At 50.8% G+C, this 26,162-nt stretch overlaps 2 protein-coding genes across 2 annotated transcripts in view; both read left to right on the top strand.

Annotated features, from left to right (window-relative positions):
- Positions 1 to 14,313, top strand: part of HSPA12A (heat shock protein family A (Hsp70) member 12A) — a 60,244-nt gene extending 45,931 nt beyond the window's left edge. Inside the window, exons 7-12 of the mRNA XM_044916165.1 lie at positions 2,761 to 2,932; positions 6,778 to 6,864; positions 7,438 to 7,542; positions 8,428 to 8,686; positions 11,568 to 11,671; positions 12,573 to 14,313. Coding sequence (XP_044772100.1) covers positions 2,761 to 2,932; positions 6,778 to 6,864; positions 7,438 to 7,542; positions 8,428 to 8,686; positions 11,568 to 11,671; positions 12,573 to 13,210 — 1,365 coding nt within the window. The 3' untranslated portion in view covers positions 13,211 to 14,313. The remainder of the gene's footprint in view (positions 1 to 2,760; positions 2,933 to 6,777; positions 6,865 to 7,437; positions 7,543 to 8,427; positions 8,687 to 11,567; positions 11,672 to 12,572) is intronic.
- Positions 14,314 to 19,508: 5,195 nt separating this feature from the next.
- C6H10orf82 (chromosome 6 C10orf82 homolog) lies at positions 19,509 to 24,831 on the top strand. The gene is made up of 5 exons (XM_021700096.2): positions 19,509 to 19,563; positions 21,901 to 22,119; positions 23,541 to 23,727; positions 24,247 to 24,347; positions 24,469 to 24,831. The coding sequence occupies exons 1-5, from the start codon at positions 19,509 to 19,511 to the stop codon at positions 24,612 to 24,614; spliced, it is 708 nt and encodes a 235-aa protein (XP_021555771.1). The 3' UTR covers positions 24,615 to 24,831.
- The last annotated feature ends 1,331 nt before the right edge of the window (positions 24,832 to 26,162 follow it).

Below are 26,162 nucleotides of genomic sequence, written 5' to 3'. Positions count from 1 at the left end.
TCTGGAATTCCTGATTTGGCTTTCTGTTTAAATACTTCACATCTGTTTTTTTTTTTTTTAAGATTTATTTATTTATTTATTTATTTGAGAGAGAGAGAGAGAACGGGAGCTCAGGGGGAGGACCAGAGGGAAGGGGAGAGAGAGAATCTCCAGCAGACTCCCTGCTGAGCACAGAGCCTGACTCGGGGCTCGGTCTCAGGACCTTGAGACCATGACCTGAGCCGAAACCAAGAGTTGGACACAACTGACTGAGCCACCCCGGCCCCCCGATACTTCATGTCTACCTCAGAGGGGCTGCTCACGGTCTCAGGGAAGGTGTGGAGAGGGATGAAGGCATTGAGTTTTTCTTCTTGTTCCCTCCTGTCCCCCACTGCTGGGTCCAGGCCGGCCGGTGCTCTTCCTGGCCACGTGGAGGGAGACTGCCTGGCCGGTGGACATCCTAGTGGGACACAGGGCAGTAGTGAGCCTGTCCTCCTTCCCACTGGCCCCGGCACGGCCCTGGCGCTCTGCATTCCTCACCCCTCCTCCCGGGCTATTTTCCCTTCTGAACTTTGGAAAAGCATCTTAAACAGTTTGGCCTGGTTGTTTCTTTGCTGCTAGTTTTTCCTTCTTCCTCACACCATTTTCTGGAAAGCTGGACCTGCTAGCTTCTATTCTAGGAGGCCCTTGACTTTACAAACCCACGAAGGAGGGAAAGTCAGTCTTCGAGAGCGGTCCTTTAGAAGGGGGCTCCTCTTGGTTTTATGTTGGATTTCTTCTGGGATCCTGGGGCTTAAGGTTCAGAGGTTTCAACTTTCCTGGTGACACTTAGGTCTGTAAACCTTGTTCCCTGTCATTGGGCACTGCAGCGTCAGCTGTCTTGGCACTAAGGATGTCTAAGTGACCCTGTGGGAGGCTGGGGGAGAGGGACTTTTAGTCCCTTGGGTTGGGAGTAGTGGGAAATCTTGTTATGCATCTGGGTCAGTGGCCTGTTGATGGGCATGCAGGCCTTCTGCACCCAGGGACCAAACTGATGGGCATAGATGCTGCCCATGTGTAGTTGGTTAACAGCTGAAGGCACAAAGCAGTAAGGAGGCAGTTTTTCTGTGGATGGTGTAGGTTTTGTAAAGTCGGTCTTCTAGAAGGGGTTCTACCACTTGTGAGGCATCTGGTATCGGCAGGGGGAGATTTAAGTCACCTGCCTGCCAATGGTTTCTCATTAAGACACAGTTAACTGGTTCATTTGGGGGTATGGTTATTACGGAGAATTGTCTACATGCAATTAGAGGTGGGATACCATCTAGTGCTGTCCTGGATTTACTGGGTAAAGAGATCGTACCTTGAAACCAGCAGAAGGAGGAGCATTAGAGACACCCTGGGAGTTTCGTCCGAGCCGAAAGGCCTGGGTCCCACCCTGGTACCTGAAGTCAACGAGAGCAGGAGAACCAAGAACCAATTAAAGAGCTGGTCTTCGAGGCTTGAGACTGGGTCTGGGCTTGCTCGGCCACGTACAGGATGCGTACATTTGAGCCAGAGACTGTCCAGGTTTCAGCACTGAGAGTCCATGTCCCAGGAAACCCAGGACCACTGGTCACCCTACCTCTCTGAGCCTTTGTTTCTTTCTGCATAAAATGAAGGAGTTGTACAAAAGGCCAAGAAGGGCCTTTGCATTTTTAATATTCTAACTGGAACCCTCTCCCTTCCTTGTCCAATAACTGAATCTTCTAAGCCCCTTCCATCTGTGACTCTAGGCTGTGACTCTAGAGAGGTCACTGTACATGTGTGGCATTAGGCAGACTGTTCACCCCTGATCTACAAGATGAGTCCACTACACCTTATGGGCTTGGTGTAGAACCAGAGTCTCCTCCGAAGTGGGTGTGGTGCGAGGGCAGCACCCCGAAGTTCCCTAGGGAATAGCAACAAAGCAAACACAGTGGTGAAGGACACAGCGTGTCTCTGTCCCATCGTGCTGGCGACCAGGAAACCCTCGGGGCTTGAACGGCTTCAGCGAGCAAGGGAGGCCTCACGCTTTAGTTCCTAGGCCATGGGAGGTGGGCAGGGACCTGGTAGAGGCCATGCCAGGCTCAGGTCTCCATGTGCCCTCCGAAGGGTGGTCCCAGAGCCCCTTGGCCGGCTCTTGTAAGGGGCTGTGACTGGAATAAGCCAGATGTCACAGAGCAGAAGCATGTCTGCTATTAAAGGGGTAACGGCTTTGAATAAAGTAACTGTCAGCTGCCTTTTGACCCATATTCTAGAAAGCATGAGACTGTGTGGGATTCCAGGAGGGCTTTCTCCCAGAGCCCCGGAGCCCTCCTTGGTGTGCTGGAGACACGTCAGATTCCCAGACAGCCAAATCCGATGCTCACGTAGCTGAGGTCCAGGGATGGCCCATTTGTTTCCTGGGCCACCAAAGATTGGGGTCTGCCTTTAGATCGTAACCAGAAACAGACCACCTGCCTTCCATCTTCTGACAGTTTTCAGAGTTTGGGGGCATTTCCCTCTTCATGCTGCTCAGTTCTGGGCCAAGCAAGTCCCAAATGAAAGAGGCCGCAGGGCCCAGAGAGCCCTGCATTTCCCAAAGGCACCCACACATTTTCTTTGGCTCCTCCGCAGTGTTTGGGGACCCAGCCTGGGGCTCAGCACCCCATCACCACTGAAGGTAATCCCTGCAGGGGTCTGTGGAGGGAATTTCCCAGACAGGCAGAGCACAAGTGTCCCTTCCTGGAGGGCGTCAGCGCAAGGCGTGTGTGTCCTCAGAGTGGTCCTGCCTCTGTCTTCCAGGCAGGCCTGGCCTCCCCCGAGACCGCCGAGCAGCTCATCATTGCCTTGGAGCCCGAGGCGGCCTCCATCTACTGCCGGAAGCTGCGGCTGCACCAGATGATCGAGCTGAGCAGCAAGGCTGCGGTCAACGGGTACAGCTCCGGTGACACAGTGGGAGCTGGGTTTGCACAGGGTACCTCCTGCTCTCTCTCTCCCCTCCCTGCTCGCTCCCCTCCCACCCCTGCATGGTTCTTGGCCCTGATTACTGAAAGATCCTTAGCACCGTAATGAAGAATCAAGATGCCCCCAGAGAGGTCAGCTGTAAGCACCTCTGTCCTCGGCCCCTTGACCTGGCCTCCCCAGGGCCCCTCAGAGACTCCGCAGTAGTTACCCCGGGGTCATCACCTGCCCGCCCGTGTGCCTTGGGCTGGGGGAGGGTGCTTCTCTCTAAGTACCTGACAGTGGCCCTGAGAGCAGCTCTTGGCCTTACATTTTACTAGGCTCTTAATTTTTCTTGTTCATTAACTGATTCTTAATCTAATCCCACTTGCCTGTTATTAATTCCTCCATTAAGACTGTTGATTTACTGCTGACTCACTCACTGGGGCCGCTTTGTGTGTGGTTAGCTCATTATGTGTCTTAGCCGTGAACCTGGCAGAGTTGAAAATACAGATGAACGGGGCTGAGTCTTCCTGACCCGGCTGATGCGCATTTAGCTGTGGGACATAGTACTGCCTAGGGGGAGCCAGGATGGGCGTTAAGGAACTTTTCCTCTTCTTTTTTTTTTTTAAGATTTTATTTATTTGACAGAGAGAGACACAGCGAGAGAGGGAACACAAGCAGGGGGAGTGGGAGAGGGAGAAGCAGGCTCCCCGCGGAGCAGGGAGCCCGATGAGGGGCTCGATCCTAGGACCCTGGGATCATGACCTGAGCCGAAGGCAGATGCTTAATGACTGAGCCACCCAGGCGCCCCAGGAACTTTTCCTCTTTAACATTTACCTGTATGCAAGTTGGTCACAGTTTCGGTCCTCAGATCTGTTTTCCCTTCTATCTGGGGCTCTATGAGTGGTGCAGACACCCTAGGTCAGGGTCAGAGCTACCAACGTGAGTGAGCACAGGCGCTGATGGGAGTGCTGCGGGTGCTGTTCCCAGAGGAGACCTCGGGGCAGAAAGCCACCCAGCCCCGTGCCCACCCCATCCTGGAAGGCCCAGGAGGAGGAGGAGGAGGAGGAGGGAGAACATTAGCGGCAACTACCGCCCCCTGTTCCCCCGACAGCCTGGGTCCAACTTTTCCTGGGTCCCCACACCTGAGGCCTGTGTCTGCACTCTCCCACGGCGAGGGGGCCCTGGCTCCGCCTTCGCACGGCCCTGCGTCCTCTCCTCCAGAATTCTCCTCTTCCTCTTCACCCGGTCACGCTGCCCCAGAGGTCGCCACTCTGCATTTTCAACCGGAGACGGAGGAGTCGGTGAACCTCAGCCATAAGACAGTGGCAGAGAGTTCGCTGGTCTGGTCCCCAGGCTGCTGCCCCAGGCTGCCGGGGCTGAGGGCTAGCACCTCACACCTGACTCACCCGGGGCAAATGGAAGCTGTTGCCTTTCAACTTGATTTGCCTTTTTTTGGGCAATGCTTGGCCTCCACCGGAGTATGGCAAGGCTAGCCTTCCTGCTAACTAAATCAAATGTATTAATGTTTTAAATACTCAGAATGACATATTTATTTAAATTATCTTCATCGTTTTCATGGGAAAAGAGATGCACGACCGACTGGGCTTCCTGCCTTACGTGCGCACTCTTACTGGTTCACACACACACACTCAGGTCAGAACTAGCTAATCGTAGTGCAGCTTTTCTTAATACGTCCTAAGTGTAACACTCACATCTGAAGGGGAAACTGTTTTCGAATGCTTGCCTTCCCCGAGAGCTCAGTTTTGGGGTTCCTTTCCTTTAACTTATCCTGTCTGCCTCCACACTGCTCCGTGTCTGTGTCCCGTGCCTTGTGGAATTTGCTGTCGTCTTGCGCTCCGAAGGTCTCTTTGGTTTTTGAAATCCTCCCACTGTTGGCCATGACCCCTCAGAGGGGCAGCGAAGCAGGGGTTCTAGCTCAGCCTTCTTTTACAGTTACGGCCTGTCTCCCAGAAGGAGGGGGCGCTGCCTGGGGAGGCCTGGCAGGGCCCTTAACCAGGAGCTCCCTGGTTGGAATTAGGGCCCTGAGCCCCCCGGGCTGTTCTCTGCCCTCTGATGCTCCTCCATGACGGACGCCCAGTGGACACTACTGAGGCGAACGGGGCTGGCCTCTGCCTCCGGCATCACAGCGTTGCTGTCCATATTATTTTGCACCAAAAGGATTTCATGAGATCAGTAAAGGATCCCCTTTTTATAATCTTGGGCTTAATTTGCCTAAAAACATGGTAATTTTTTTTTTTTTGAGAGCTCAGAACATGTTTTATTAGTCTGGCTTGATCATTTTTTTATGAATGACATCTAGATTGTTTTAGCAAACCAAATGCCCATTATAAGGTCTGCAATAGAAGTTCATCTGGAGCCAGTGATGGGAACAGGAGAGAGGCCCTGAGTTTGAGGACCCCTCCCAGGCCTGCAGAAACTCTTTAATCAAGACGGCCTCATCACTGAACGCCAAGGCCCGAAGAATTTAAGAGCTGACGGCTCTTGCTGTTCTAATCCCCAGAGAAGACACTGTTTTGCAAACACGGTGCTCCTTGCTAGAAGAGGGTAGAGGGTCAAGGGTCCTTAAGTGGATGACCAGCAACAGATGGATTTGTAGGGCAATTCAAAGTCAGCAGCACCAGTTTTTAGGAACTAGAAAAATTGGTGGTGGTGGGGGAGGCAAGGTTGTGGGATGGGGCAGCAGAGCAGTGGACAGAACCTTTATCTGTAAAATCAGGCGTTGCTCTAAATTGTTCATTGTAGTGATCATTTGTTGGGTACCGAGTCTCATAGTTGGTGCTTTGCCTTCATTATCACCTCCTGTGTGCTGGGCATCACACTGTGTGCTGAGATAAAATCAGAGAACCAGTCCCTGCTCTGCCTGTGAGGAACTTAGGCCAAGTGTTATTATCCCCATTTTATGGATGTGGAAACTGAGGCCCAGAGGGGTTACGTGATTTGCCCCAATGGGCACCTTGGCTGTGCCCTGCTGATCCCCAGATACCCTCTCACAGCACCTTTCTCATCTCTTAACGTTCGTGTTCTGCTTTGTCACTGTAAGTTGTTGAATCTCAAAGGCATGAGGGCCCGCGGTCCAAGGGTGGATGTGGAGCTGCAAGACAGAGTCGTGGGAACTGCAAGCCCCTTAACCTCGTCCGACCTGGTTTCCTCCCTCCTCTGAACACAAGGACGATGATCTGTGCCCTGTCTGCCTCCCAGGGCTGCGGGCGGCCTGTGAGGGATGCAGTCGGCCCACACAAAGCCTCACAGCCACTAAGTGGCCTGAGCCACAGCCGCGTTGCTCCCCAGCGTTAGCAGAAAGGCGGCCAGGGCTTCGCGAGGTTCCGAGGGCCCGCCCTGTGGCTGAAGCGCCGCCTTGTGGCTGAAGAGCATACTGGCTTCCCCTGGGTCGGGAAATGGCTCCAGTCCCTTTCATCCAGGATCCAGATTAGGAAAACATCCCCGACATTCCTGGCATCAGACAGATCTGGTTCCTTGAGGTGAAATTGGTGAAATTTAACCAAGTGCACTGCAAGCTTCTTGGCAGACAAGTTCCTCCCCGGGACAGCAAAGCCAGGAATCTGGTGCATTTAGTAACCCCTAAGAAGTGTCACCGGGGGAAGGGCTGCTTCTTCTCCAAGGCGAGTTTTCCAGCAGGGCGCAGGCCAGGCTGCCATGCAATGAAGAGATGGAGGCTGGTGGAACCGGTCTGGCTTTGTGTTTCCCAATGTTGTATTTATGTAATCCTTTTGGTCAAGTGTCGCTAAATGTTCTGTCCCTAAACCTCCTCATGCTGTTGCCTCCACGGACTGCAGATGACTGCCCACTTGTTCGTGCTTTCTTACCCGTCATTTTCTTTCTGTCGTCCACTAGCTAAGGAGCACATCCGGCGTAATCGGCAGAGTCGGACCTTTTTGGTGGAGAATGTCATAGGAGAAATCTGGTCCGAGCTGGAGGAAGGTAGCGTCCTTGAATGTCCTTTGCCCTTGCTGGATTTATTCTATATTGTTGGCAAAAATGCATTCCTGTTGGTTCCTTTGGCACGTGTTGAAAATGTTCAGAATCAGGTGGTTTTTAAAGACCACCCACCCAAGGAGAGCTCTTTCGGAGCTATAACTTTGCATGTTACAAAACCATACAGACTCTTTAGAAGAAAAGTGGGAATTGGAGCTCCCCAGTTCCGGGGTAAGTCTTGTGTTAAACAGCAGGTCATTTTACGGCACTATAAACCTTGGCAGGAAGTTGTCCCCTTGTACGTGCCAGGGACGCAGCTGAGTGTCACAGGACAGCTTCTGTCTTACAGATCCACTCCTCCGGGTTCTTTACCATCCGTGCTAACTGGCAGTCCTGGGCAGACATTACTGCATTCTCTTCAGTCATGAATAACTTGGCTGTGCAGCTAATTTGCAAAACCATCGTGCTAATGAGAAGGGTTGACGGGTGTTGTTGGGTATACCAAGTCGTCACCCCCCAGCTTGTTTCACGATGGGGCTGACAAGCGGTCTGTGTAAAAGATGGCTGTCTTTGTCCCAGGTGACAAGTATGTAGTCGTGGACAGTGGCGGGGGCACCGTAGACCTGACCGTCCATCAGATACGGTTACCGGAGGGACACCTGAAAGAACTGTATAAAGCAACGGGTGAGCCCCTGCATGGCTGATTTTCTCATTCCTGAGCCGTTTCTCTCATGTCAGATTTCTCTTGGTACTTCCTTCTCTTGGTTGCTACCAGCACATGGGATTCTAGGCCCGAGAGGGTTCCTGTGTGGAACTGAGGAGCAGAATGCATTTAAATGTTCTTTAAAACACAAATGACTGTAACTTGGGTTTTGGCATAAAATGAGCCTGTTTTAGATCCTAGACAAGGGAATCTTTTTCTGAAAGTTCTGGAAGGATCTGATTGTCACCTGTGGTTTCGTGCTCTGGTTAAGCTTTCTAGGGAGGTTTCAGGCCACCTGGTCTTGGATCAAAGTTGCCAAAGCAAGCGACACGCTCTCTCCCTCGGTGGGGGTGGGATGATGAGTCATTAACAGATCACGGGGTCTAGGTGGGCCTGCTGATTTTCAGACCCTGTCCTTAGATTTCTTGGGTGGGAATACTATGTTGTTCATACTTGGTTATATGTATCCATTTTATTTAAAGTGAAAGTGATTTTGTGGGGTGCCTGGCTGGCTCAGTTGGTAGAGCATGTGACTCTCCATCTCGGGGTTGTGAGTTTGAGCCCCATGTTGGGTATAGTGATGCCTTAAAAATAAAATCTTTTAAAAATAAAATAAAATGTAATTGAATTTAAACAGCTTGTTGATAGGTGATTCTGTAGGAAAAAGTTTCTCCACCCAGAAGAAGAACCTAAGGGTTTTAAAGCATAAGTAAAAATTTAGAGCTACAATCTGCTAACTGGGTCTAAGTCACTCTACTTGATGTTTCTGAGAAGAACACAGGGTAGGCTGTTTCTCAGAGTTTGGATTCAGTTTCTGGCAGTTTCTGACATGGGGGGGGGGGTCTCTCCTTTTGTTCTTGACCCAGGTGGACCCTATGGATCCTTAGGAGTAGATTACGAATTTGAAAAACTTCTGTGTAAAATATTCGGAGAGGATTTTATCGAACAATTCAAAATCAAGCGTCCCGCGGCCTGGGTTGACTTAATGATTGCATTTGAGTCTCGTAAAAGGGCAGCAGCCCCGGACCGAACAAACCCACTGAACATCACCCTGCCCTTCTCCTTCATTGACTACTACAAGAAGTTCCGCGGGCACAGCGTGGAGCATGCCTTGAGGAAGAGCAAGTGAGTCGGACTCACCAATGGCTTAGGTCATTCTAGAGGGTGGGTCACGTTGATGGGAAGGAAGAAGGGGGTGTGGACTCTGACTTCCAGTCCTACAGAGAAGCTGTGTGACCTGGGGCAAGTGACTCAACTTCTCTGTTCCTCAGTTTTGCATCTGGAAAACGGAGATGATGTTTCCACTTACCTCAAAGGGTTGTCGTGAGGATGACGTGAATTCCTATGTTAGGCACTTAGCACAATGCTGGGGACCTGGAAAGTACTATTTTTGTGTTAGCTTTTATTATGTAGTAATAATTATAAGCTTTGTGAAAGCAGGGAATTTTGTGTGTTTTGTACCAGTATCTACAACAGATTCTGGTACAGACATAGAAGGTGCTCAGTAAATATTTGTTGAATGAATCCCATGGGATTCTGGGTTTCCTGCTAGTCTGAGTCTCTTGGCTGCAGGCAAGTGTTTGTAGTTCAGCTTGTTGCAAAATGAACATTTGGAAGCTGTTTTAAAGCCGAATTACAAAATTAATAGACAAAAATCATAGGTTTCTCAAAGTCTTTTTAGAGTGGAAAATTTCAAACATCTTCTGGGCAAAATGAGCCTCATTATTCAGCTTCAACAACTGTCAGTTCCTGGCCAACCTAAATCCTCGCGTAACCTCCCCCAAGCATTTTAAAGCAAATCTGATGCTCATCTAATCCATAAATATGTCAGTATGTATCTTTAAGGGGGATAAATTTAAAATCATAACCCTGACACTGTTATCACGAGCACACTTAAAATGAGTCATTCTTCAATGTCCTCAAATACCCAGTTAACATTAAAATCTCTCCCATTGTCTTATAATTTTTTTTCAGTTTGCATTAATATCCAAAAGATGGCTATACACAGCAATTCTCTGATCTGCCCCTGCCCCTACATCCCACTTAATATATATGGTCCCCCTCTTGTTTTTTTTTCCTTATGGTTTATTAGATGATAAAGCTGATTGTCCCATAGCGTTTCCTCCAGTCTGGGATTTTTGCTCATTGCACGCCCATGTAACATGTTCAGCCCCCTGGTATTTTCTTACAAATCGGCAGATTGAGCTGGACATTTGGTCAGAGTCAAGTTTAAGTTTTTGGCAAGCCCACTACATGGGCGGGGCGGGGGTAATATTTCCCCCTTGCTTCACGTCAGGGAGCACATGCTGTTTGCTGGTTGCTTCTTCTGAGATGCTAGCAGCCTTGGAGGGTTGTTGCCTAGGTCCGTAATGCTAAGGAGTGGCCCCTTAGTCTCTCACTCCATCCGCATTTGTTAGCTACATGCTTCTGGAGAGAGAAACTCTTCTCCTCAGTGGTTTGGTTGCCCTGAAGTACAGTTCATATAGGAAAGACAAGACAAATGCTTGGTTCTTTCCTTTCATTTATAAATTTTTTGTTAAAAAATATTGTTGATTTCCTAGCATTCTCCTAAGTGACAAATGCATTTTTTTTTCTTTTGTGGGGACTCAAGGGGAGTATCATTAAGATTTCACAGATACAGGCATATTTGATGTATTTTAAACCATGGCGGTTGTATCCTGATTGAGAGTCAAAATGCCCCATCTTGGCCAGTAGGAGCCTCTTCAAGTTGGCTCCCGAGTCCCGTTGATTTGATGTTTTGGTCTGACTTCTGGTTAGAGAAGATGCTCCTGGCTCGTCTTCTATATTCCCTATCCCAGACCTGCAATCAGCCATTTCTCTAAAAAGCTTGGGTTCTGTATAAGGGAAACAAAATAGATATGATTTTAGCTCTTCTTGCCCTTGGAGCAGGGTCCTGGCCAGACTCTTACCAGGCTCATGTTCTCTCTGTCCACCAGCTCCCCTGCAGAGGTGCTTGCTCCGAGTTGAACCCCAAGTCCTGCTCACACAGTTCTGGGGCTGGTCCACTCTCCTTCTGGAGAGACTGGCCACAGCCAGCCACTGGGTCATTCCACACCATCCCACATTGTCCTTTGGCCAAGGCCACAGAAAGACCGCCTGGTCGGGCAGCCCTGGCAGCATCTAGAATGTGATGCTAGGAAGCAGCTGGTGCATGCTTTGCTTCAGGGACAGAGACACCATTTGCTTGGCCTCTTTGAACTTGAGAATGGGCGGGGTACATGCTGCAGTAAACAGTCCCCGGCATTCCTTTAGTGCCAGAAAGTTTCCAAAGTGTTTTCACAGACGTGGTATGTAACTTCATCTTCACAACAACCCCTGCGAGGGAGGTAAGACAAGTTGTACTAGCCTTGATTTCCAGACAAGAGACTGGGGCTCAGAGAAAATGCAGCCCAACTTGCCCCAAAGTCCCGCAGCCTCTGAGTGGTGGAGGCCATCCTGGAGCCCAATGATCCTGAATCCCTGTCCAGTGCTCTTTCTTTTCCATGCCATTGCTTTGGACGTTCTATGCCTTTGACAGAGAAAGGGGCATCCTGGTAGGCTTAGGCTCGACACGGTCATGGGACAGGTGCCTGCAGGGCTGAAGGAAATGCACCTGAGCATCCAGGCTTGTAGCCTTATGCAGCAGCACAGTGGACGTGTCACATGAGCCTTTAATGGACTCGAATCGGACTATTGTGCCATTAAAAAATGTCATTCAAACGAGAAAGATCCCTTTAATTCTTTCCCTATATTTTGCACTAGACTTTGGCTTCCACCATCCCAAGGGCCACAGCCCAAAGCAAAGAGAAACAGAAGAGGCTGTGTCTTAGCTTTTGAGCACCTAAGGGTCCAGGTTCTGGCAGTTGAGGATATTTCCAAGGACTTTTGAACCCTTCTGCCCACTCCAGTGTGACAGCTCTTCTGACAGGGCCCATCTCTGTGCACATAGACTGGGTACCGTTCACACACTCAGTGCTTATTTCTCTCTGTGCCACACCCCCCACAGCGTGGATTTCGTGAAGTGGTCCTCACAAGGGATGCTGAGGATGAGTCCAGATGCCATGAATGCTCTTTTTAAGCCAACCATTGACAGCATCATTGAGCATCTCCGTAAGTATCAGCCAGGGCTCGGCCACTCAGTAGGGCAGAGCCAGGAATGGGGACTGAATTTTCTAGTATCACTAGCTAGTGTGTGTGAAGTCAGGTTGGCAGGGGGTCTGGGGCTGGGAGCCACAGGTTGGGGCCTGGGCAGGAGCAGACGGGGCCTGGGCATGTATGGGGGAGCTTTCTGGGCATGGGCTCTCCAGATCCTTGCCTTCAGGTACTATAAAGCAGCCCAGAGCCTGTCTTCACCTGGGCCTTGAGTTTGACTTCAAAAGTCAGGATGCTGGGAGCTCTGCAGTAATATTCTCCTGGAGTGACAGGGCCTAGGGAATGTATAGTCTTTGCTTCATCAGGATGCACTAGGAGCCATAATCTCTGCTGTGGAGGAGGGACAGTTATGTGGACCAAAGAAAGGTCTCCTGCGAGGGGGCAAACAGAATCCGGCCATGCAGTTACTGTGCTACCTCAGTGGCCCTCACTGGGGACACACGGTAGACTCACTGGAGACCTTTCTCAGTATCCCAGCCCCCCCATCCACTTCCCACCCCACACCTACCAAATCAGAACCCCTTTGAAAACCACAGGACAGTTTTTAGAACAGCCTATCTTGACTGACTTAACAGGACCACAGGCTTGGAGAACGTTAGCAGTCTTCCTTTATGCCTAACAAATTACTACTTAGAACCATCACCATCTAGCCGTAAAAATGAGTGTCTACTTACCAGCAGCTTTGGTTTTTATTCCTGGGCATACTGGTGTGCAAACCCCTTTCTTTTAAAGACCAGCTCTATGAAAATTCTGCCCAACCAGCTCAGCCATGTCTGTTCCCCACGTCTTCAAGGTCACCGGTCCCCCTTGGCGGCTGGCTTTTGGTGACAGAACGCTGTCCCTTCCTCTTTGTTTTCAGGAGACCTGTTTCAGAAGCCTGAGGTGTCCACTGTCAAGTTCCTCTTCCTGGTGGGAGGCTTTGCGGAGGCGCCCCTCCTGCAGCAAGCGGTCCAGGCTGCCTTCGGCGACAAGTGCCGCATCATCATCCCCCAGGACGTGGGCCTCACCATCCTCAAGGGCGCCGTCCTCTTCGGCCTGGACCCCGCGGTCATCAAGGTGCGCCGGTCGCCGCTCACATATGGGGTGGGCGTGCTGAACCGCTATGTGGAGGGCAAGCACCCACCCGAGAAGCTGCTGGTGAAGGACGGTACTCGCTGGTGCACCGACGTCTTCGATAAGTTCATCTCCGCCGACCAGTCGGTGGCCCTGGGGGAGCTGGTCAAGCGTAGCTACACCCCGGCCAAGCCTTCCCAGCTGGTCATCGTCATCAACATCTACAGCTGTGAGCACGACGACGTGAGCTTCATCACCGACCCGGGGGTGAAGAAGTGCGGCACGCTCCGCCTGGATCTCACAGGGACCAGCAGCACAGCCGTGCCCGCCCGGAGGGAGATCCAGACCCTCATGCAGTTCGGGGACACAGAGATCAAGGCCACGGCCGTCGACATAGCCACCTCGAAGAGCGTCAAGGTTGGGATTGACTTCTTAAATTACTAACAGACCCGCCCCGCCGCCTGCGAACCCCGCCCCCACCCCTGGACTCTGTTCCCCTGCATCTGCTGACCTCAACCCTGACTCTTCTTTCTCTGTCCTTGACCTTCAGCATCGCCCACCTGAATTTCAGCAGGGAAGATGGGAACGACTAGGGCTAGAAACAGTTAGGGATTTTTGAGGGCACACTGGAATCAGAAAAAACTGTCGGAGGTTTGGGAATAAGAAATCTGAGGATCCTGGAAGAGCAGCTAGTTTTCATAGGTGCCCAGTGGTGAGACAGCCACCCGACAAGGGAGTCAGTCCGTTTCTGCAGCGGCGATTCAGCTTGCTTTGAACGGATCTCTGTTAGGATGCCCTAATCTATTTGAGACTTTTCTTTTTACGTTTTTTTGGATGGCAGTCAATATAAAATGCTGTCCATCTGCAGTTAATTTCTTTTCATCATCATGTGATTAAAAGCGGTGATTCACTGGGAGCTGGGAGCATGTGCAGCTGGTGGGAGAGGCCTGCCCACGCTGGGCACTATTTTAGGTTCTCATAATTTCAATTCTGAATAGCTTCAGTGAGGAGTAACTATCGCCTGAGCTAATCTACTAGGATTCGAGTGAGTGGGAGAGCTGATGCGCTCACTTTTCAGCAGGTGAAAGCTGGCTTCGAGCGAAGTGGGTGGTTTAGGCGCTGCTGACTTATCCCAAATCATACGCTGGGACATCATTCCCCGGATGCCAGATCCTGATTTCTGAATTCATAAAATAACTCAAATTAACCTTAGTAGGCTTCTGTGTGAGGAAATGGGCTTGCAGTTTGCCTTGTTCACATCACCAAGCCCAGGAATCTGGAACAGCCCCTCACCTTGACAAGGGTCCATATTATAAATTAACTCCCTTCTCCCCCTCATCTCCCAAAGAGTTTTGGCCCCGCATTCCCACATTTCAAAAAGAATACATTGGTGATACATGGGTAGAGAATCTGTACTATGAAATGTTTCACTAAAATCTTCAGTTTTTTAGGCGTATCTAAAAGGAATTCATAGATTTGTACTTGATGAGTTGAGCCAGGTCGGTTCAAAGCTGGTCTGTGGATCCCCTTGTGAGAACTGCCTGGGTGCCTCTTAAAAGCAGGTTTCTGGATCCTATTCCTTTTACAAATTGAATTTGGGTCTTGGTGGGGGAGGAGGGGACCAGCATTTGCATTTTCAGTAGACACCACGGGGGACTCTGGTTCCATGGGAATCTGAGAACTCCTAACTTGAGGTTTTGTTGGAAGCTGAAGCACACACCAGCGCCTGCAGTCTCCCCCTTGGGGAGAGGGATTTTCAAGTGAAGAACCGGGGTCCCACACTCTGCCCTTTGTGAGTGGGGCTGGGGCTCCACCAGGCTTGGGGGTGGCGCTTTTTGCCCTCACAGGAATAGCCTGCAAAGGAGGAAGGTCGGAAGAAAGGGACCCTAAGAACAGATGAGGAACCAACTGGTGTCTCTGCTGGAACTCATTCCTATTTGAAATCCCTGGAGGCATGCATAATAAACGAAGGGAGGATGAGCTAAGGAACTCACTTCGAAGGCAAGCTGGATTCACAAACCCATTACCATAGCCAATATGCAGATTCGAAATAGCATTTCCAGTTTCATTTGAACATGTCTTTCCACACCGCCTGCTGCAGAATTCCCTGCTAGAATGTGAAACACGAACAAACCACTGACCTAGAGAATGCTAGTCATGTAACTTAACTTCGTAGCAGGATTGCGCATCCAGGCACAGAGGTGTGTTTGCTGGGGTTCTCTTGCTGCCTGCTCTGCTTCAAAAGCTAAGTGTTCTGGGTCTTTCTTTGGTGTTGCCAGCCATACTCTGCAAATAAGACTTCTCAATTTAGTTATAAGTAATATAATTTTATGTACATATGGTATTAGAATATTGTACAGAATCTTTATTTCTACAATGTGCTTTGTTAAAAAAAAACCAAAAGGAAAATGCTCTGAATTTTGTTGATGACATTGCTGCCTTTAATTTCCCATGGCTTCATTTTTTAATTGCGCTTACTTATCCATTTGTACCCGGTACTAAGCTTATGGACTATGTATGCGAGACTGAGCAAGAGTCAGAGGTGTGGAGGCTCCGAATACTCTGGAAAAAAAAAAAGGGACAACAGCTGGATCAACAGCTTCGTCAGACCTTGCTTCACTCACATCCTTCCCAGAAGCTCACAGTTTACATTGAGAGGAGCATAATCATGTATCGATTCTCCTGTCCAGTCTTTGAGAGCTGAACATTCTGGTTCTGTACGCCACGTGACTGTGCAGGACGACCTACGAAAACTCTCTGCGTCCCTGCAGGGTTGTCAGCTTCTTGTGGGGCAGAGCTGGGTCACTCTGATGGCCAGATGTGGTCCCCATGTGCCGTGTTGTCTGCACAAGAGGGTTCCAGGAAGGAATCAAGTGGGGCACAAATCCAGCTGTTCCACTCGATTAAGTGTAAGTGTGAGTAATTTAGTGAAGTCTTTTTTTTTTTTTGGCTAATGTAAGACCTTTCCCACCTTGCACTGAGGCTGTCTCCTTGTCTGATTTCTCTTTAGCGAGTTGGTTGAATTCTGCGCTGTTGGCAAGCAGGTGATGGAGAGGGGTGATAACTTTACCGGACTTTCTTCTGGCCCCAGAAATGCAGCCCCAATAGTCGAGCTTCTTAAAGGGAAGCCCCCAATCCATCCCTCCTCTCCCTCCTGCCCCCGGAAATACTGTAGAATGAGAACACTGGATAAATACACGTGGACACATTTTCTAATCTTAGAAAGTTTCTAAAAGGCCTGTTGTCTTGACCATTACTCAGCTGTCCCTGGAGTATTATCTGATGTTCATGTTTTGGAAGCAGACCTGTCAAAGGATCGCCTTTCTAACTGCCCTCTCTCTACACAGCAGGCATTAGTAAATGCTGAATGACAGACAAGTCACAGACAGACAAGATAGGAGAGAGAAGGAGACATACAGGCACTCACGCAGAGTTGAAGATTGAGTCCAGATTGAGTCTGGATTATGATTGAGTCCAGATTGCAGAGCCTGCCCGCCCCCTAGGATGTTATTTAGATCAAGTTTAGCTTTTAGAGTCTAGGTCTGGTTAATTGCCAGGGTGGCAAAGAATCGCATGCGCCAATATAAACAGGAGTCCAAATGCATTATTAGTCGAAGATCAAATTTCACACTGTAGAGTTGAAGTAGCTGTGAGTAAGCTGCGTATTTATGCTGGGAAATGACTAAGTGGATGACTCGTATAAAAGTTGTTGTCCGTTACGTCACACCTCTCATCTGCTTGGAACATGGAACTTTATTCTAAAATATCAGCCACTGGGGTCTTGTTCACTACAAGATAAATTCACTCTCCACAGAACTTCACAGCTGTTCACAACTTGACGAGACTGTACCTGCAAACTCTGTCTTCACAGACGTCTAATAAAGCAAAAACTCTGGATCTCGTGTGGCCCCAATTTTTTTTTTTTTGCACTATGATTTTGTGAATGGAATTACAGATGCATCATTGCTGACTTCCCCTCTGCCCCATCTCACTCAGATGGAGATTGAGTTTCAGGTCTTTTCTCAAGTGTTAGAAGCTTTTTAAAATTAACTTTCGTTCCAACAAGACTGGCTCCTTTGTTTGCTGGGAACCAAGGCTCCATCCATGTTCCTGAGCCCCTTTTTCCTCCAAGCTACAGAAAGTGGTCTAGGCAGACAGAAGGCAGATGAGCCTGGGTGGGGGCAGACAACTGCACCAGACCCAGATGCAGGTGGTTGAAGACAACGCGGAAGGGCCGAGGCCTGGTGCCTAGCCCTCCCATCCTAGCAGGCATGGCCCGCTGGCTGCTTCATCTTGAGTTTATTCCAGGCTCTATGTCCGGGTCACCCTCCAGAGCCGGCTTTAGAAGCTTCCGGAGAGTCTGTAGTGGAGTCCTAAGGACACTGAAGGGGACTCAAAGGGGTTCTTCCTAAGTGGGCAGCTTCACCAGGCTTCATCTGAATTTCAGCTCCCGGGAAGTAGAGGCAGGTAAGGCTGGGAGAGGCAGTGACACAAATCTGTGGGAAAGTAGTGCCCTGGGGTGATCAGGTTTCAGTTGTTTGGAGTACAGGGCCCCACTGGGACTAGCTGTCTGGAAAGGCCCTCATTCCTGCTGTCCCGGTCACTCAGTGGGCATCCTGGTTTCAATCCAGGGAGAGGAAGCCTCAGGTCCCCTGTAGCTCCCATCAAATGAGGATGATTAGAAGATGGTCTGGCTCCACTTCCCTGGCACCCCCCTCTTCATTTTGGCTCATTGCCCCCTTTCCATCCCCCTCCCTGTCCCCACCATCTGAAGACAGAGGACTGGGGGGGGGCAGGGGTGTGAAGGGAAGTCACCACCCACACGGGCCTCTCCTTCCCTCCCAGGCTGCTTGCCGCCCCCCTGCCAGCCCCTCACACCGCCCTGAATCCGGGAGGAAGGCCAGTTGCCAACCCTCTTACCTCCCATCCCCCGCCCCAGGCCGCCCCAGGGTCCACAGCAGAAAAGGCGACTTTGACCTAGATCCTCTCCCGTAGGGCTCCCCCCAGTTCCAAAACCCAGAGGGGCCAAGTGGGGGGAGACCATGTACGGAGAACAGCTTCAGAGGCCTAGTATTGGTTGGGCAAACCCCTGCACTTCACGCCTGGGGCTGACGCTGAGCGGGCAGCAAGGGGAAGCGCCCCCACATGGACTAGGGTTGCCCCAAGCCCCCTGGCCCGCGAGGCGGGCTCCGGTCCAGTGCGGGAGGGGGAGCGAGGGGGAGGGGCAGCGGGGCGGGTCCGGGCCCCCTCCCCTCCCCCCGGGGCGGGGTGAGCGCACAAAGGCCAGGAGCGCTGGCGGAGGCTGGGAGACCTGGAGGGCTGGAGGCCGGGCTGGCAGAGATCCCGGCCGGCGGGCCCAGGTGAGGACGCGGGAGTGCGGCTGCCCCGGGACAGGAGGCGGGGGGGGGCCTGTGGTGGAGCTTACCGACCCCTCCGGGCCCCCACCCCCAGCACACGTCCTCTCCACGCTCCTCCCCTCGGATTTCACTTCCTCCAGACCGCTGCCCAGGCTGCCACCCACCCCCACCGGACTGAGCCCCCTCCCCAGGGCCACGCCTTTGGATAACATAATGCTGCCCTCAGAATTAGATGTCGTCCATCCGTTCATACCTCCTTGGATGGGAGCACCCTTAAAAAAGTTAGCCTCTCCGTGCCTTCTTTTTCTCATCTATAAATGGGGGACTCAAACGGGAACTAACCCTTAGGGCACGGAGGATGGAACAGGAGTGCGGTTCCGCGTCAGCTGCGTCGGAGCGAGCGCTCTGTGTCTGAGCGTGTTTATAGTTCCCAGCACTGCTGACTGACTGAACGTGGACCGTGGCCCTCCCCACCACCCCTGAGACCACCCGTCGTGGCCCCCAAGGCCTCACTTTTGAGAGATGAACTGGCTTAGCAGCAGCATCAACAGATGCCCAGATGCAGGACCTGTCCCTTTGGGGGGGACCAGAAGCCATCCTGGAAGGGGGACGGGTTCTGGCTGGGGATGCAGCAGCCACATAAACCCGATGTCAGGTGATCCACCCCCCCACCACCACCCTCTGCTCACCCATCTTGGACTCCATGTCGACCTTTGGGGACTTCTGAGCCCTTCCAGCCAGAACTATTCTAATTCTTCTTTGTGGGGCTGCCCTCTGTCTTGTAGGATGTTTAGCAGCATCCTTGGCCTCTAACTCATTAGATAGCACCCCATCCCCTTGTCATGACAACCAAAAATGTCTCTAGACACTGCCTGTTGTCCTGACAGTGGTGGTGGGGGGGGGGGCGTGGGAGGGGGGCAGGAGACATCCCCAGTGCGACCTTTTCCCCCTGGAGAAAGAAAGGCTCTGGGGGTGGGAGTGCTTCATCTCTTCCTTCTTCTGAGGGTCCCGCTCGTCTTTACATTCCTAACCTCATCATAGTTGCTGGCCTTAGTGTGTGTACAGTTCACAACGGTGGGCAGGCTGGCTCGCTGGCTGGAAGGCTGGGTGGGTGGAGGAGGTCCCAGGAGGGGAGACGCTCGTGGACGGGGATCCGCACACCTGTATCTAAGTTCATGTAAAAGGTGAACGCCCCTTGTTTTTATAACTGACGCCAACAGTGTCTTCCGGTTCTGCGTGAAGGTGGCGGTGCTCCTCTGTCCCAGCCCCCTGCTGGGGTCATTCTACTCCCAAGGGCTCCAGCACACACACAGTGAGTTTTGAGGCAGGGACATTGGATGAGATCGTTTCATTCCCTCTTCCCTTCGTTAACAGCGAGCGAAATCATGGAGTCTTCCGAGACCTTCATGAGACATCCGCCCATCACACCAGGCTACAGTGGTAAGTGGTGGTGTGCCCTGGGGATATGCCTGGTCCTGGTCACCGTCCCTGTCTTTCTGACTGGCTGGGCATTATGGGCACTTTAGCTTTTTAATACACTTGTTAAAGCCTCCCTTGCTGAAGATGGCTGATAACTGAGTTCTGACGAGTGGAGAGATAGAACTTAGGCCAGATCTTGCAGGACATGGCCTGGTATGCAGGAAGCACTTAATATGTATTCAGGGTTTCCGGGCCAAGATAAGGGATAGACACAATGAATAAGCCAAGGCCCTGTCCTTTTTCCCAAGTTGAGCTTTCTCAAGTCTTGCACGAGGGCTGTTCTTAGGGTCCCATTCCTTCCTGGGTCCCCTAGAGGGAGAGTGATCAAGTGCCCCGGTTTGTCTGGAAAGTCCTCAGTCCCAGGAAACCCCTAAGTCCTTGGCAAACAGTTGGCCACCCTACCTAAAGATTCTCCTCGGGCTTTTGGGCTACTGAGAACTTACTAAGTCACATCTCTGTGACAAACCAGGTGGTCCTCATGGGCCCTCAGCTCTCACATAAGGTATTCTTAGGAGAGGAGAGGCACGGGGACTATTCCAAGGTCGCCCAGCCTCACCCCTGGTCCTACTGGTTGGTTAAGAGAACAAGCTTTGAGTTGTTACCAAACCGAGGTTTCAGTCCCTGCTCGGCCTCGATGTATGTGATTGTAAGAGCTGCTTACTTTCTGTGGTAAGTAAAAATGTCTACTAAATGGGTGTATTAGTTTCTTAGGGCTGCTCTTTAAAACAACAGATGTTTATTCTCTCACAGTTCTGGAGGCAAGCAGTCTGAAACCCAGGTGTTGCTAGGGCCATGCTCTCTCCGAAGGCTCTAGAGGAGGGTCCTTCCTTGCCTCTTCCAGTTTCTCGTGGCCTCAGCTGTTCCGTGGCTTTGTGGCCACATGGCTCCAATCTCTGCCCCTGTCTTCACATGGCTCTTCATGCGGCCTTCTGCCCTGCACCTCTGTGTCTCTTTCTCAGATCGCCCTCTCCCTTCTCTTATAACGGAGTGCTTTCAACAAGTGTCCTAAAAATCAAAAGTGCCTGTCCTGGCCCAGCCAGCCGGCCAGATGTAGACAGTGGACCAAGGCAGAGACGGTTGGATTTAGGGCCCATCCCCAGTCAAGGATAATCTCATTCCCAGATCCTTAATGACGTGTGCAAAGACCCTGTTTCCGGGTAAGGTCACATTCATGGGACCCAGGGGTTTGGACTTGGACATATCTATTCTAGAGACACAACTTCAACCCTCTCCATGGGATAATGATAGATTTCTCCTAAGATCGTCCTGGCCCTTAGTAAGACTCCTCGAAGGTAGCTTGAATTCCTCTGTGTGTGTGCATATATACAATTACATAAAATTTTTCCAGGCCCCAGTAGGTCCTGGTGGCAGGACCCTTCGGTTTCTACGATCTCCCCTCGCAACACGAGGGTATCTTTTAATTGCCCCAGGGTTGAGGAGCCTGGCTGGTGGGGGGAGGACTTTGAGAATAGTCGAGTAATTAGATTCTTCGAGAGGTGGCTTCTTGTAGGGTGTGGGAGGCAGGGTCGTTGCTTTTTGATTCTGAAGTCAGGTTTTCTTTAGGGACACAGGCACAATGTTGGGCTTCAGTAATGAGCGAGGGGTATTTATTTATTTATTTAGTCCTTGAAAACCAAGTTCTTAACCAATTTTTCTTCATTTTGTTCTTTCAAAAAATAGTTTTATTGTGACCATAGTGTAGGCCCTGGGATTCAGCCTCCAGTTTAAATAAATACTTGTGTTTTACCCATACTAATTGTAATGATTATGTGTTATTTTGTGGGAAATGGTAAAAAATTGTTCTAGGGGGTCGGCCCCAGAGATAATGAATTTACCTTTTTTGTGTAATAGGTCTCAGCTTTTAATAAGCCCGCAATTTCCCGATAGTCCAACAAAAAAAGATCCCAAATTGCATTTGGGAAGTGTCAAGGAAAATAAGCTTTCTCTCTAAAAAGATGAATAATTTCAATTACTCCTCAGACTATCATTTTGGCCCATTAAATGCTTTCCCCATTTGCTGTTCAGACTGACATCAGAGGCTTTGCTATCAAAGAATATTACTGTCATCGTCTTTGTTGAAATGGGCCTTCCCTCCCCAGCTCCAAGGTCATTTTTTTTTTTGTGGCCTTGGGAGGGCCCAGTGCAGCGCAAACAACAGCCCTGCTTGTATTAATGGCCTTTGGGAAAATGCAGTGTTGTCGGCCAAGGAAGAAATGCCAAGGAGTGGGCTGAGATTCTCGGGAGCTTCTGTAGGTTCCGACGGCCTCGCTGAAGGCTGCAATTTGTTGGCTCTTGCAGGTTTCGTGCCCTACCTTAGCTGCCAGCAAGCCACCAGCAAGGACAACATGGCCCACTGTCTGAAGATCTTCCAGGAGAGCACACAGCACTATAAAAACCAGATGGAGGAATTTCGCTGCTCGGTGGCCACTGCCCGGAGGCTGAAGCCCGTCTGCTCCGAGGAGACCGTCCTGCGGGCGCTACATCAGTACTATCGGCAATACCACCCCCTGAGTCTGGGTACCGGTCCCCCGGAAACCAGTCCCCTTCTCCTGGGGCCCAAGTGCAGGGCCCGGCAAGCCCGCTGAGCCGCCCCAGGAGCACGGACTCCAACCCACTTCTGCATCCCCAGGCGGTGTGGTGCAAGGTGGAAAGGCTTGGTTTCATACGATGAGAAAGAAACATCTCCTGGGGGAGAGGGACACGGTCCTGGTCAGGCCAGAGGGGGCTGCAAACGGGGACCCCCCTTCCCCCCTGCAGGTGGCCATGAACGTTCAGACCGCACCTGCTGTCTCAGTATGTACGCTTTGGGGTTGCTTTCTCTGTGCTGGGCACCATTATTTCACGACGTTGATACTATTATTCCCATTTTAGAGATGGGGGAAGCGAGTCTGCAGAGGCAGTGGTCCTTGTCTGAGGTCAGACCTCAGCTGGAACCCAGCTCTGGCAGGCACTGAATAACAACCACAATAACAATGACAAAAACAACTGACGATGTGATTCTATAAGGCTAATCACCACGATGATTTGCCCTGGACCGTTTTTTAAGGTCTAAAGACTTATAGGAAAAGTAATGGACTCCAGAACTGTCTTTATTACTATTACTATAGTTGTCTGCGGCGGCTGACTCACATGTTTATTGGGCTTTAAAGTTTTCTGAGCCATAACAAAGAACATCTGCCTAAGAGTTTGAGATTTAGCCCAGCTCTGTGACTATTTGCTGTGTGACCTAGGGCACATCGCTTCCCCTCTCTGGGTTATAGTTCCTTCATCCAAGTGCAGGGAAGGTTGGACTAGATGTTCCCCACGGTGCCTTCCAGCTCTGAAATTCTGGGACTCAGTGGCCTGATTCTGTTCTGACAGCCCCTGGAGGAGACAGGCGGGCAGGGTCTTTCATATCACCGGTGGGAAATTCCGCCAGGTCAATTTCATGACCTGAAGGCAGCTGCCTGGGGCTCAGTCTGATGTATTTTCTTCTGACCTGGATGCTTCTGCTGCTTCTTTTCTGTAGACTGTAAAAGAGCAATGTGTGAAGCTTTTTTATTAATCTGAGAGAGGAGCAGGATCTGTTGAAGAGAAAGAACTTGAGACTCAGACGCAGGTTTGAAGCCTGGCCCTACCACTTCCTTGTCATGTGACCTTGGCCAAGACTCTCTTAACCTCTTCTTAAAGACCTTAGTCTCAGTGTCCTGTTCCATAAGGTAGAGGCAATAATGGTGTCAGCCCCTCAAAGTGCGTGAGAGCAGGAACTCAGAGGGTGTTGGTAAAGCCCCTACCAAGGTGCCTGGCACACAGAATCAACCAACCAGGGGTAGCTGATCTTAGGGCCTCTAGAAGCCTAGGGGTTCACTGGGGTAACTGTTGAGGTGCCAGCTACCTGGGGACCACCACCCCCTGTGTGGCTTCTCAAAGCCCTCAGGAAGCATGGTATCTTTTTACAGAATGCAAAAACATAAAGAAACCTTTCCAGGAGCCCCCGATCCCTGGCTGGGCTGGCTACCTCCCAAGAGCCAGGGTCACCGAATTGGGCTGTGCCACGCGATATGCTGTCATGGCCAGAAACTGCTACAGGGACTTCCTGGGCATCGTGGAGCAGGCCAAGAGGGCACACCTGAAGCCATATGAGGAGTGAGTCCGGCGTGGGGCGCAGCCGCAGGTGACAAGAACCAGGGCCAGAGCAGATGCTGGGCCAGGGGGTTCGCAGATGCCCCATCCCAGCTCTAGGGCTGCTTTTTTGTTTGGTTTGTTGTACAGAAGGGGCCTTGTTGGTAATAGCAGGGCCTTCACGGTAAGCAGGCACCCTCCACTCCCCATCCCACCTCACCCAGCATTCTCCAGAAGCCCTGCTTGTGGTCTTTGCTGGTTTGCAGGGAAGAAGCCGGGAGTAAAAACCCACAGGGCCACCTGTCCTGGCGGCAACCTAAGGCCCAAGGGCACTGAGGGAGGGGCATGGTATGGCCCTGCAGAGGGCGGCTCTTTGGCCTCAGTCTTCCCTTCTGCAAAATGGAGATATGATAATCCTTTAAGTTTAGGATAAATCGTCAGGACTAGAAAGTAACCTGCTGTGCTCACACAGGACCTACATAGATTAAATTTCTTCTCTTTATTATTAAAAAGAGGAGTAAGCCTATGACTTTTGTCCTTTAGAATATATGGAGATGGGTCCACACAACCTCCTCCTGCCCCTTCTCCAGAAGTTTTGCAGCATGGAGGGCTGCTGCCCAAATATCCGGATTTTTCTCTCCCAGGTAAGGGAGTGCTCTTTCTTTCTTTCCCACTACTTTTAAAAAGGGGATGAAATGTTTGCAGTAGCCTCCCTGTTTAGCTGGGCCATCGGCCTGCAACTGGTCAGGATGGTTTCTCTTCCAGGTGGGAGCTGTCTTGGCCACGGAAGACCGCTGACAGAGGACCCCAGACCTCCAGTGACGTGTGGCTGTGCCCAAAGGACAAATACGTCGTGCAACGGGAAGATTTATCTCGAGCCACTGTCCTCAGCAAAGCCTGCAGAAAGCTGATGCAGACAGCCTCCCAGGGAGAGGTGAACTTAAAGGGGGACTCAGAAGCTCACCATTCTTGCATGAGAACCAGCCCCTCACCCACACCCAACAGGCACTAGGGAAATTTCAAAACCTAAGAATCCTTTCGGTGGCCACCTGCACCCTGTCTGTTTGGCAATAGCGTGTCATCAATGATAAAGACCTTTCATTGTGTGGGAATAAAGAGGATACTGCTCAGCACGCTGAAGGTTTTTATGGGGGACGGGTTTCTAGGTTATGCTGACCTTGAGAAGAGCCAGGGTGAGGCCGCTCTCTTCCTTACCCGGAGGTAGCATTGTGCACCTGGGTGAGGCTCTTAGGTAGCCCTAGCCCTGCCCTCTAACCAGCGGTCCCTGTCTCCATCTTGGGTCCTGACGTGGCAGTTCCCAGCACTGGCACGATGCCATGCCTACCCCACCCTGGTGTTTCAGAGTCCCCCTCCTCAGGAGACCCCAACTGGCAGACATGAGACGCATTTGTTTCACTATACAAATGCTGTAACAGTACCTCAACCTGGACGCCAGAAGACAACAGAGGCATATTGCTAGAACACAGAAGTGTTCTGGAAGCTAGAAATCCAAATTCAAGGTGTTAGTAGGGCCATGCTTCCTCAGAAACTTAATCCTTCCTTGCCTCTTTCCAGCTCCTGGTGGCTTGCTGGCAATCCTCGGCCTTCCTTGGGGCATAACTACAATCCCTGTCTTTATGGTCACATGACGTCCCCTCTGTGTCTCCGTGTCTTCACATCCTTCTTATAAGGACGCCAGTCACCCTGGATTAGGGTCCACCCTTTTCCAGGATGAGCGTGTCTAAACTTAGCTCATTATACCTGCAATGAGCCCCTTTCCAAAGAAGTCCTAGTCTGAGGTACTGGGCGTTAGGACTTCAACGTGGCGTTTTGTGGGGACACAATTCGGCCCATAGCGCTGGCTAATACTTGTTGCCACTAACAGGCACTCTCTCTGCCCTCGCTCTGCATCCACTGGCCCTCAGAAGACATCAGATGCAGCTCCCGGAGCTGAGAGACCATTGCAGGCATCCAAAGGCTCAATAATGGGCAGAGCTGAAACAATACAGCACCCTCTACTCCTGGGAGTCTTGCGCAGGGCGGGAATTTTCACTGGGGTCCCCTGGGCAGAAAAATTAGGTGTCCAATCTTTAACTCCGATGAGTATAAAGAACTTTGATGAGAAAAGAGTTACCTCTTTGTTTTTACAAACCTCCAAGTGTGATTTAGTATTCCCTTCATTTACGCAACAAACCACAGCCGTGCCTGTCACCTTGGCCTAATAGAAGCCGGGGTCCGGTCGTACCATGACTTTTGTTACATACAGCTTAACATAATGTTAGTGTTGATCACTACTTTATAATTATGTAGTTATTAGAGCGACTATATCTACACCCTAACATATTGCTATTCAATCTATGTATAAAGAAATACATGATTAGTTCATAAAATTATCCTATTTAATACTTTGATCATAGTTCAATATAATTAGTTTCCCTTGTAATGTCATGTATTTTGCT

This window comes from Neomonachus schauinslandi, chromosome 6, assembly GCF_002201575.2.
Source record: "Neomonachus schauinslandi chromosome 6, ASM220157v2, whole genome shotgun sequence".
In the NCBI taxonomy this organism is placed as follows: Eukaryota; Metazoa; Chordata; class Mammalia; order Carnivora; family Phocidae; genus Neomonachus; species Neomonachus schauinslandi.
Note: the sequence above shows the minus strand (reverse complement) of the source record. Positions and strands in the feature narration are given on the sequence as shown.

Coding starts and splice junctions, on each gene's coding strand:
- C6H10orf82 (XM_021700096.2), top strand. CDS start 19,509: ATGGAGTCTTCCGAGACCTTCATGAGACATCCGCCCATCACACCAGGC. Junction 19,564..21,900: donor CATCACACCAGGCTACAGTG/GTAAGTGGTGGT, acceptor TGGCTCTTGCAG/GTTTCGTGCCCTACCTTAGC. Junction 22,120..23,540: donor ATACCACCCCCTGAGTCTGG/GTACCGGTCCCC, acceptor ATCTTTTTACAG/AATGCAAAAACATAAAGAAA.